We start from the raw sequence: 12,979 nt of genomic DNA, 5'->3' as shown, positions 1-12,979 counted from the left end.
TAGACTCATCTTCCATGTGCCTTGTTGCAAACTGGAGTTGAAAATTCACATCTTTTGAGGAAAATCCCTCTCTGTACCTCTCCACCATATAACTGGTGGTCCAACAAATAAAAGTTGCACTGTATAGTTTCTCAAATCACAACCACGAATCACAAATCACAACCACGCACTCACAAAACTCCTTCAGAGCTTTGTGAGTGCTTTGGTGGCTTCCCTCACCAATGTCCATGGATCCCTCAAATGACTTGCCTCAACAACTGTCTGTAAAACTAATGACCTGTATTAACAATAATCCAGTTTGTCCAATTACTTATAGTCTTGAAAATAGAGGGACTCCTAAACAGTTAATGTTATATTACTTATTAAAACCCTCTGAATTATTTACTTATTAAAACCTTCTGAAAGCTGAAAGTCTACACTACAAGCACATATTGATGGTTTCAGTTCAACTCCACTGTGGTGGTACACGGAGGCAAAATTACAGCAAGACCGTCGCTGCCCAAATACTTATGGACCTGACTGCACAGCTGCATGTGTGTCTGTCCCATTCGGTCTGTTTGAAATGGTGTGCTTGTGATCTACTTTGAGAGAGAGCTGTGACCTCTTAAAAACTCAGAATGAAGGGTGAGTGACGCTCCATGCTCCGGCTTCAAAACATGGCCTACAGAGCTGGGCTGGCACAGAAAGCTATTTTTAACCGCAGGCTCACAGGGAGAGCTTACAGTCCCAGCTGAACTGTGTCACTCACAAACTTTTCTCACACTTTTGTGTGCGTGAGATGTGCAGCCGGCCACTGTTGGGATGGGCGCTAATCATCTGTACAGGTTTACATGGAGGAACAAATGTGAGATAGAGAGAGAGCACAAATAAAACTCAGATTTGGGTGATTCTTTTCTTGTGAAAAAGTAAATACTTTGGTGTGTGTGTGTGCGTGTGTATATCTATTAATGTATCAACACTGTGACAAATGAAAGCTTTAGTTTTCCACAAATGTTACAGGTTTTACGCGTGTTAGCGTGTGTCCATGGCACAGATGAACTCCAGTAGCTGCTGGTCTTTCACACATTACTTATTGACAATGTTCTCGTGTTAATTAGGCTGATTCTGACTAGCACACAATATCACACCTCCCTGCCACAAACTCACCAGGCTATTTATTAACTTGAATCCTTTCAGGCCCTCATTCATGTACAGCACAGAAGTTAACACAAACCCGGCAAAACTCCTTCATAGTGCAGCGGATAACTGAAAAAAATGCTTCAAATGGTGATGCAAGCACCAAATTTGGCACACATACTCCTTAGACATTACTCTTTTAAAAATGCCAGGTACCCACGTGAACTTTCAATAGGCGGCCAAGAAGGGGTCAATTGAAGTATTACACAGGGGTCAAAATTTAAAAATGCTCCAATCATATTGAAAGGTATTCCATATTATTTGTCTGATCATAAAGATTCCAAAAAGGTATAGTTTGGACTATCTGTGAATGAATGGTCTGGAGTTATGGGGTATAAACAGCAAGAAGACTGAGAAAGGTCAATTTCAGTTTGTACAGGGGTCCAAAGTTAAAGTTGCTCCAATTTTGGTAAAAAGTGGTGCAAATTAGTGGTTGAGCTAATAGGATTAATAAATGGAATAGTTTTGACTGTGTTGCGTGCTTGGTTTGCAAAGTAAAGGTTAAACAATATCAGCATTCATTGGATTCTATGACATGTGACATATGCTACCCTGTAACATGATAACTAAGCATGATACATGATGCAAACTATTCCTTTTTAAAACCGTATTCACCCAACTAATAATTTGCATCACTTTTTACCAAAATTGGAGCAACTTTAACTTTTGACCCCTGTACAAATTGAAATTGACCTTTATCACTGTTTTTGCTGTTTTTACCCCATAACTCCGGAACATTCATTCACAGATAGTCCAAACTATACCTTTTTGGAATCTTTATGAGCAGACAAATAATATGGAATACCTTTCAATATGATTGGAGCATTTTAAAATTTTGACCCCTGTGTCAAAATTCAATTGACCCCTTCTTGGCCGCCTATTGAACGTACACGTGGGTACCCGGCATTTTTAAAAGAGTAATGTCTAAGGAGTATGTGTGCCAAATTTGGTGCTTGCATCACCATTTGAAGGATCCCTCAGTAAATATTCACTTATCTGCTGCACTATTCAATGCTTTAGAATAGCTCAGAGATGTTGTTTTTCTATTAAAATAAAGATGTAGTTGATGGATGAGAGAAAAAGAGAGCTACTAAATGCGTGGTGCTGACTTCATGGTGAATTGTTAAGTCAACAAGTTCTCCTGAGCATCCTAATTAGAGCTGCTAACACATGCACGCACACACACACAGGCACACACAGGATGTAATTACTGCAGCAAAGTACATTGTGGGTGTGGGTCTCTGTGCTTCGACAGCAGCACAAAATGATGCAATACTCATTCTCTCCACAGTGTGATTTCTCTCTGCAACTCTGATGTCAACAGAGAAGCTTCACATTTTGCAATTAGGGCCTTTAATATGATCCTGCAGTTATCAGTGATATTGTGTCTATGTTACCCAATACTAAGTCACAGCACACCTCCACCTCCATGATTAACTTGTATACACAACTACATGCTACAATGACAGACAACACGTTATGACTGTAATCAGACATCAAGGTTTCAAAGTGATCTTACCCATCACATATCACACGGTAAATTTAATCCCTCATCGCACCTTTTTATAGACCGAAAATGAGGTTGATCACAGATGGATGTGCTCCAAATATCTACTGTGAAAGGACGAGGTCAGGATGGGAAAATGTGATAAAGAGAGCAGTAAGATCGGTAAACATAGACATGGACTAAGACAGGGAATGAGAGTGAGAGAGAGCGCAAACAACACAAAAAACAGAACAAGACAATTTAAATGAAGAACCAGAGGAAACAAAACCAGATAAAGGAAGGGTGTGTTCCTATGGAGTATTACTTTCAGACCAGTATCTTTTTCACGTGTTGTAGATCACTTTGCAGCCAACTCAAAGCATCGGTGAGGATTTAACAGCACATGCCTTAATCTTCTAAAGGACATACTGTGCTTTGAGTGTGCTGTCAGTATTTTATGTTAAAGATGTGAGGTCTACTCCTTAGACAGCAAGGGGAATACTAACACAAATACTGGTTTTACTTTATTTCCTTATTTTATTAGTGGTAGTATGGCCAAAGTGGATGATCACCCCCTGAACTCGGTCTGCTTGAGGTTTTTTCCTATAATAATAATAATAATAATAATAAATAAATAGCTGAGGGATTTTTTTCCTTACCACTGCTGTCAGTGTGCTTGCCCAGGGGGTGGATAATATATAAAACATACTTGTGTGTAGCACCTAATGTTGTGATTTGGTGCTATAAAAAATAATAACTAATTGAATTCTTACCCAGACCTGGGTCTCCAAACCTAACTTCCAACTTGTGCAATGTCTTATTAAGGTGTAATGAGCACTAGCAATTTTGATCACAATCCATTACAACCTTGACAGGATCTTGCATACAATTCGGTCCATAGGTATTTCCATAATGACACAATTTTGGTTCTATACACCCATTATGACAAAGATGTAACAAAACAATCAAGATACACTTGTAATATGACTTTCAAGTTTCAGCTGAAAATGTTCATGTACTTGTCGCCTGGCTTGTTGCAATAAAACCCACTGTAAAACTGATGGTTTAATCCTTATAGTTAGAAGTGTTAGTTTGTCCAGTTACATACGAAAATGGAAACCTCTGATAATAAAGGGACTGTGTATAAAAATGGTTGTAATTCCTAAATGTTTAATGCCAGATTTTAGTTATGGAAGTCTACACTACAAGCTCATCTTTTTTGTTTAATTTCATCACCACTGTAGTGATGTATAGTCAAAATCATAAAAATTTTGTCACTGTCCAAATAGTAACATAACTATATGTCAGTTTTCTGAGACCTGGCCCCTTGGTTACCATAATTAGAATTAAAATGCAGCGAACATCAACCTTGTCTGAGGTTTTTTTGTGAGGTGACCCTGTGTACTAATTTTCACTTTGGTACAGAAAGTCTTTGTCAAGACATCTCTTACCCTAAAACTCTGCCCCTAATGAACAAAATTAAAATCAAAACATGCACAACATTAGACTTGTCCAAAGGCCAAACACACACAAAGTCTATGTCCAGAACGTGCGTATACATGACCCACATGGACAGACAGACACACACACACAGAGACGCACAGAGTCGAGCAGTTCCAAGGACTGCTCTGCCTTCAACAACAGGTTTAAAAAACAAAAAAAAACCAAAAAACATAATTTTGTAGTTTCAGTTACTCATGCAAATGTGCTCTCTAGATTTTTGTTTTCACATAAAAAAGATGAATTAAACCACATACAATTCTGTATTTTCAGACATATAAACAATTCTCACCATCATCCAGTGTGATGTCCTGTAAGCCGATGGAGCGGAAAGTGGGTTCCCTGTCCTCTGGCTCCTGTTTGATGTTTAGGTTCTCTCCATCAGGAGAGAAGGGTACCTGAGGGCTCAGAGGGTGAACCAGAGGCCCAGCCGCTGCGGGGGACAGGCTGGTCATGACGGGGCTCGTAGCCTGCGGAGACGGTTGCCCTGAATGCTGCTGTTGCAGGGGTCCCAGAGGACTGCCACCAGAGGTGGGGGACGATGATGTGGGAGACTGGTAGGGCAGTGAGTGAAGCTGAGGGGAAGAGGGTCCAGAGTGGGGAGAAGAGATCATCCGAGGAGGAGGGGCACTGGAGGGTGTGGGGCAGGAAGCTGACCTCTGACTTACTGGGTGGTATGCCATTGCCCTCTGCATTTGGGAAGAGTGCGGCCCCACAAGGACGTGGCAAACAGGTGCAGGCACCTGAGTGGGGTTAGGGGGGCAGTGGTAGCCTCCAAGCGTATGGAGGTGTGGGGATGAGGGAGCGAGCAGGGGCTGTTGGCTCTGGGAAGACCCAGTACTGGGATTGGTGGTTGAAGAGGAGGGAGCAGTGGGGGAAGAGCAGGGTGAGGTTGGGTACATCATCCCCATGCCCATTGGATGTGATGGTGCAGTGGGGCTCTGCTGAAAGGACATCCTATCATAGCCCTGAGGAGGAAGGCTGGGCTGGCCATTAAAATGTAGGCTATGGCTGTGCTGCATTGGCTGGTAGCAGGGCTGAGAAGGAGCAGGAAGAGGAGGAGCAGAAGCAGTGCTCGGGTGGAACGTCATGTGGCAGTCTGCAGGGGGGTGGTGCAAACTGCAACCCTGGAGATGAGGCAGGTGCTGGAAAGATGGGGAGCCCAGGGCAGGGCCAGGGGCGTGCAGGGGTAGCAAGCCAGGTCCAGATCCCGTGGCCAGTGCATGAGGAGAGCTAGACAGAAGGCTGTCCGCTGGGTGGCCCTGCTCAGGAGAAGGCAGCTGCGTGTGCACCAGACCGGCAGAGTGTGTCAGGGACATGGACGGTACCGCAGGAAGGTCCAAATCATCTCTGTGCTCCTGTTTTACCACGACTGGGGGGGACATAATCACAGAAGAAAGAAATAAAAAAACAACAAACGGTAACATGATCTCTGAAGTTGTCAAGTCACTGCATTGCAACATTGAGAATGTCACATTTTTGCTGACGTTTTAGCTGCTAAATTCTGCTGGCTAAACCAACTTAGTAGCAATTTCAGGTTTTAACACAAATTCTCACAACTTGTGGTTAAAAGCTGAAGCACATTTGAATGCAGCCTAAAAAACAAACAAACTAACTAAAAAACTAGGCCATAAAACATGGAATATTCAAGAAAAATAAAAAAGCTTCTGAAAAACCAAATGACATTTTGATATTAAATGGGACCATTCCCTTTAATGTGACAGCTTAGAGCATCACTGCACCAATCAGTAACCTATTTCACAATCTGGTGCCTTGTGACAGCGAGTTTTATTTTTATCTTGCTCTGCATCAGTGGGAGAGCATATGTTGTCATTCTGGGTGCCATCATGTGAAAAGCTGTGTGGGAAGAGGGGCTGAATGCCTCGCAGCCCAGATCAGACCAAGAGAACAAATGAGTTCACTGATCGTGGCCTCCACTCACCCCATTTGTTCCCCAAAGTTCTACACACAATATTCCACAATGACAATGTGAAAAAAAGTTTTTTTTTTTTTTTAGATTTTTATTTATGAATAATAAAAAAACTAAGAAATCACATGTACATAAGTATTCACAGCCTTTGCCATGAAGCTCAAAATGGAGCTCAAGTGCATCCTGTTTCCACTGATCATCCTTGAGGTGTTTCTACAACTTAGCTGTAGTCCACCTGGGATAAATTCAATAGATTGGACATGATTTGGAAAGACACACATCTATTGACAGTGCATGTCAGAGCACAAGCCAAGCATGAAGTCAAAGGAATTGTCTGTCGACCTCTAAGACAGGATTGTCTCAAGGGGAAGGGTACAGAAACATTTCTGCTGCTTTGAAGGTCCCAATAAGCACAGTGTTCTCCATCATCTGTAAATGGAAGACTTTTTGATCCACCAGGATTCTTCCTAGAGCTGGCTGCCCGTCTAAACTGAGTGATCGAGGGAGAAGGGCCTTAGTCAGGGAGGTGACCAAGAACCTGATGGTCAAGCTGTCAGAGTTCCAGCATTCCTCTGTGGAGAGAGGACAACCTTCCAGAAGGACAACTATCTCTGTAGCAATCGACCAATCAGGCCTGTATGGTAGAGTGGCCAGACAGAAGCCACTCCATAGTAAAAGGCAAATGGCAGCCTACCTGGACTTTGTCAAAAGGCACCTGAAGGACTCTCAGACCATGAAAAACAAAATTCTCTGGTCTGATGAGACATGAACTGAACTCTTTGTGTGAATGCCAGACGTCATGCTTGGAAGAACCAGGCACCATCCCGACAGTGAAGCATGTTGGTGGCAGCATCATGCTGGGATGCTGCCACCAACTGGGAGACTAGTCAGGATTGAAGGAAAGATGTATGCAGCAAAGTACAGAGACATCCTGGATGAAAACCTGCTCTAGAGCGCTCGACCTCAGTTTGGGGCGATGCTTTATCTTTCAGCAGGACAATGACCCTAAGCACACAGCCAAGATATCAACGGAGAGGCTTTAGGACAACTCTGTGAATGTCCTTGAGTGGCCCATCCAAAGCCTAGACCTGAGATTCTCTCCAGAGATGTTTAATGACTGAATATCTCTGGAGAGTTCTGAAAATGGCTGTGCACCGACGCTCCCCATCCAACCTGATGGAGCTTGAGAGGTGCTGCAAAGAGGAATGGGCAAAACTGCCCATAGATAGGTGCGCCAAGCTTGTGGCATCATATTCAAGAAGACTTGAGGCTGTAATTGCTGTCTGTGGCTTCTAGGGCTGAAACGATTAGTCAAGTAACTTGAATAATGTGATTACAAAAAATGTTCGAGGCAAATTTTGTGCCTCGAAGCTCCTTTTAATATAGTACATATACCAAGCCTGTGTGTGGTGCTGCAAGACTACAGCATGCGCATAAGTCGTGTAAGAGCTAATCAATGTAGCACCAAAAGCTACAGCTTTCCAACGCGGCAAACAGAGTTAAATAAAGCCTTTTAAGAGAAAAAGGATCCACGCTGATCATCTGAAATAGACTGACTGCGGTTCGCACTGCTGCCTTGTCAGGGTTCGTAACATCAGAACTTAAAGTTCAGAGTCCGTTGTATGTCCACCCCCAAAAATTGCCAGTACTCACAAACATAATTAAACATCCCTTGTTTATTGTTTCATTCAGGAGCAGGGCAAAAAATGATCCAATTATGACTAAAAACAATCAGCTGATCCCATCTGTGAGTTTTGTGATCTGTTACACCTCTGTACCTGATAACTGACTGACTGGAGACTGCGAAGTTTAGGTACTTTTTGTGTTGTACCCACAATATATTTATTTTCCAAAATAACGCAGGTGATGTGGTGACAGCAGAGCTGTCAGTGATGCAGCCTGACCAACACTGCAGGGTTAATATTCTCTCCACAGATTGGCTACTTTCATCTGTCAACGGGGAAAACAGGAACTGCTTGTGTCGAGTACCGTAGGCGTGCTTGCATAAAGAATGGTTAGGTGGGTGGACAGGCAAACACGTGCATGCACATAGTTGTGGTAAAATGCAGGGTTTGGATATGTTGTACAAAATGCTTACATGTCATTATATTCCATCAACTGTGTTTTCAGTTTGACTGTCCTCAAGCGACATAAACAATAACAATATTAAAGCAGCAAGAATCTGACTTTAAATATTGACTTTAAATATTAAAATGTTAGCTCATTGCTGAAAAAAATGAATTTACAACCTAAGCTAAATAAAGTAATAAAGGCCCATGCAAATGAAGTCGATGGCAGAAAAAACGTTGGCTGGTGAGTTTCAGCAGGCTTTACAGAATAAACAGTTGGCAGGTGTTAATGTTATTGTTAGTGCAAGAACTCCCTCTAAACCACAGCTATGCCTTCTCTGGAGAGAGGCAAAAAGAAATGGGGTTAGCAAATTCCCGCAGAGAAGTGAGCTGCACAAAGGGCTTGTTACAGTATAAGCGTCTGTGCTGTCAGTCAAACATACAGATGTGATGGTAGGGAGAATAACTTCAGCAAAAACATTTACTTCCTGTAACAGTCTGTTGTAATACTCTGTGAAGCCTTTAATGTTAGAAAAAAAGCTTGAGTAAATTTGTCTTAGTCTTTGATGAAAATATTGCTAAAATGGTGCTGTTGTAAGGCAACAGAGAACTGAAGAAATTCACATCTGCATGCCCTGAGATCAACGTAAAATATTAAGAATGGCCATCTGACCTGACAGGTAGGTGAAGCGTTGTGATTGGCTCCTTTTCCGCTTGCCATTGCAGACATAAAACTGCACCTGTGCCGCTGAGCCCACAGTCTTACTGTGGTAAGGAGGGACCTCCACCACGATGCACGACTAAAGACAAGCAAATAAACTATTAATGCCAACGGCATACAAGTCATTATAATGTAAGACAAAACCCATTTACAACACACTTACATGTGCAAATATTCAAGACTTAAGCTACAACGATTCTTCGCTCATTAATTGTCAATTATTTTGTTAAATGATAATTGCTTTTAAGGGTATTTTTTTTTCAAATTCTCTGACTTCAGCTTCTTAAATGTGAACATTTACTAGATTCTTTACTAGTTTTATTTGCTCCTGTCTGACAATAAACTGACTAGCCAGCTGAAAAAACAAAAACAAACAAACAAACAAACAAAAAAAACGAGACATCTGAGGACAACTTCTTGGATTGACATGTTTCACCATTTTGTTTTACAGACCAAACAAGACACCAATTAATCAAGAACATAATAAGAACCTTAACATCTAACAAATGACTACTTACTCCTTGAGTTTTCTCTCGAATGACTTTTGCCTCAACTTCCCAATGTGGTCGTCCATCTAAAAAAGGAACCATTTTTGTTAGTGTGAACAGCAAAATACCTTTAAAATATGAAATACCACATTTGACCAATCATATATGAGACTTGAAATGGGATCATGCTTTGGTTGACGCTGAAAGATCAGAAGCAAAAAGAATACGCCGTACTGTAACAAGATTCATTGAATCCTCACATAATATCAGTTGTGGAGAAATACAAAAAGAAACAAAATATTTATTTATTTTTTTACAAAACTCACCCTTAAAAATAAAAGAAATATTCACAAGCAGTGGTGGTCTTGATGGCCACTAGTACAAAGTTTTGGAAATGAAAGAAACTGATAAACAAGCTCGATTAAAGCTACATGTAACTTCAAAACCAAACGTATGTTGAGACCAGCGATATAAGGAAGAAGTATCTGCGTTGGCTACATTCATGGGTGATTCTTAGACTACGGGCACTTATGTCCTTTGATCATATTGTATGAAAAACAGAAAAAAGGGGAAATTTCACACTTTTATAGTTATCTTTACAATGAAAGTGTGTTAAGAAATTTGTTCTAGTAGTCTATGATGACTTTTTCACCTTTTTTCAGCATCATTATATGCAAATATTGCCGTTTTATGCTTGTCCCACACCCAGACTTTTTATCTTCAATGATAAAAATGAATGGTAAAGAAACATTTTTTCTAATGTTTTAAAATATCTCTGAATAAAATATCAGTAAAATAATCAAAACATAATTGGGGTATTCAATGTCATACAACTGTTGTGATTTTTTTTAAACAAAATGTAGTTGTCCCACACTATTGCCGTAATTTCCACCGCAACACTGTAATGTCCCTAAACAGTTTGTATGAAAGATTGTTTGGGTAGTTTCTATGGAGATAAACAGTGACATCAGAGCACATGTATATAGTGCCAAATCACAACAAACAGTTGCCCCAAGGCGCTTTATATTGTAAGGCAATGGTGTGGTGGAAATTACATTTACAAGGCCAATAGTGCCCGTAGTTAAAGAATCACCCTCATACAAAATCCTTTCCTTTATTTTACTTTTTTTGGGTTTTAACATGTAATTGCTACTAAACAATCAGAAAATAACTGTCTAAGTCTCAGGTTTAGTCAATTTCTTTATAGAGACAGTCTCTCTCTGGTAGACCCTGGTGACTGTGTGCACCTATCCACCCATCTGCCTCGTTCGTTCTTTTTTTTTTGTGGCTAAATTCACACAAAATCCTTTCCCCTGGGTTGCATGCCTGTGTTATACGAGTTTTACAAGTTAACCTCTGTGAAACAATTAGCAAGCAACAATTTACTTACCTGAATTAGTACATTTCTGTGCAGAAACAGTCTGCAATCTCACTAGCAATCACATCTCTTCTTAATCCATTATGAATTTGGTATCTACCAACCATCCGTGGCAGACACGTCTATGGGATATTACATAAGAAAAACAAAGTTCTTTTTTCAATTGATCTAGACTAGAGCAACAAATGTGCAAGTGTTTTTCCTGATACAGGTACTTTTTAAAAAATATTGTGGATGTCTGTTGCGTCCCAGTTACAGCTTCATGGTGGAGTAGCATAAAGAAAGATTTTGTTATAAAAGAAGATGTGAAATTTAATCAATCAATTACCAGAAAACACATACTGTAGGGGAATCTAAACTAGGCTTGATCCCTACTTGCACAGTTACTCAGTTTATGAAAACTGACTACTCAAAACAGTTACCATCGAGCAGTGTTTCAGAATCCTGGTCTAAAATATTGCACATTTTCCATTTGTCCCTGAACTAATACGAGGAGATCAACCCAGTCAGTTGTTGATTCGCTGAACACACCTGACTGAGCTGATCTGCTCTGATAAGTTCAGGGACAAACGGAAAATGTGCCATACACTGGGTCTCAAGAACCAGGATTGGGAAATGCTGTCACACAGTATTTTTTATTGACTGACATAAAAGAAGTCCAACAAGACATATTCAGTGACTTGGAAATGTTCATTGTATCTATCGACTGACTTGTGGAAAGACAACTGTCTGTACAAGTGATTATTTGTATTTACTGTGCATCCAGAAAGTATTTACTGGACTTCACTTTTTCTACATTGTTACAGCCTTATTCTAAAATTAAAGAAATTCATTTTTTCCCCTCAAAATTATACACTCAATACCCCAAAATGACAATATGAAAAAGTTTTTTGAGATTTTTGGAAATTTATTAAAAACAAGAGCTATCGAAGATTTCTAACATCTGTCAAGGGTTGACAAGGACTCAAAAAAAAAAAAGAAAAAAAAAAGAAAAAAGAAAAAAAGATACGTGATTCACATGGTGACTCGGGCTTTACCTGGATCTGGATTCCACAACAAAATGTATTAATTGCATACTGATCCAGAATGGTCCAACTGATCAAGATATTGCAATCTAATATTTAATTTACAAGCTGAAACAAAATATTATCTTCCTGATCTTGGTTTTACATCGTGATGGTCTTCCATGGCCTAATATCTATCTTTGGTGAAAATTTCATCAAAATCTGTGCAGTAGTTCTGATGTATTCCTGCAAACAGACAAACAGCCAGACAGACAAATAAACGATGACTGCAGATGAAAGGAAGAAATTGCATGCACGTAAGTATTCACAACCTTTGCCATAAAGCTAAAAATTGAGCTCAGGTGCATCCTGTTTCCACTGACCATTCTTGAGATGTTTCTACAGCTTAACTGGAGTCCACCAGGGATAAATTTAGTTGATTGGACATGATTTGGAAAGACACCCACCTATCTACATACAAGGCCCAACAGTTGACAGTGCATGTCAAAGCACAAACCAAGTATGAAGCCAAAGGAACCATCTTTAGACCTCAGAGACAGGATTGTCTGGAGGCACAAATCTGGGGAAGGATAAAGAAACATTTCTGCTGCTTTGAAGGTCCCAATGAGCCCAGTGGCCTCAATCATCTGTAAATGGAAGAGGTTCAGATCCACCAGGGCTCTTCCTACAGCTGGTCGCCCGTCTAAACTGAGCAACAGAGCAACAGGCCTTAGTCAGGGAGGTGACCAAGAACCCGATGGTCACTCTGTCAGAGCTCCAGCATTCCTCTATGGAGAGAGGAGAACCTTCCAGAAGGACAACCATCTATGCAGCAATCCACAAATCAGGCCTGTATGGTAGAGTGACCAGACGGAAGCCACTCCTTAGTAAAAGGCACATGGCAGCTCACCTGGAGTTCAGACACGGGGTCAAATACTTTGCATCGTATTTAAATACAAATACAAATACTTTTGATTTTCGAATTCCAAATACAAATACTTTGTACTTTTTCAAATACAAATACTTTATATTTTGAGTATTTCAAATACAAATACATTCTATGAACTATAAACAACAAATCAACACAAAAACTGATAAACTGGTGACAATTTATTGTGAAAATAGCATGACCAAATACTATTGATAAGTAAAGGATTGAATGTTTTATCACAAATTCACTATTATAATACCACAGGCAATAATCAAACTATCACAATATATATTCTG

General features: G+C 40.3%; 1 protein-coding gene across 1 annotated transcript in view; it reads right to left on the bottom strand.

Moving 5' to 3' along the window:
- nfatc3a (nuclear factor of activated T cells 3a) overlaps positions 1-12,979 on the bottom strand; it is a 256,776-nt gene that overhangs the window by 29,576 nt on the left and 214,221 nt on the right. The window contains exons 7-9 of the mRNA XM_034187268.1: positions 9,401-9,456; positions 8,835-8,961; positions 4,455-5,534 (exon numbers count right to left, since the gene is read on the bottom strand). Of these exons, the coding sequence (XP_034043159.1) occupies positions 4,455-5,534; positions 8,835-8,961; positions 9,401-9,456 (1,263 nt within the window). The remainder of the gene's footprint in view (positions 1-4,454; positions 5,535-8,834; positions 8,962-9,400; positions 9,457-12,979) is intronic.

Source organism: Thalassophryne amazonica, chromosome 2 (genome assembly GCF_902500255.1).
Source record: "Thalassophryne amazonica chromosome 2, fThaAma1.1, whole genome shotgun sequence".
NCBI lineage: Eukaryota > Metazoa > Chordata > Actinopteri > Batrachoidiformes > Batrachoididae > Thalassophryne > Thalassophryne amazonica.
Note: the sequence above shows the minus strand (reverse complement) of the source record. Positions and strands in the feature narration are given on the sequence as shown.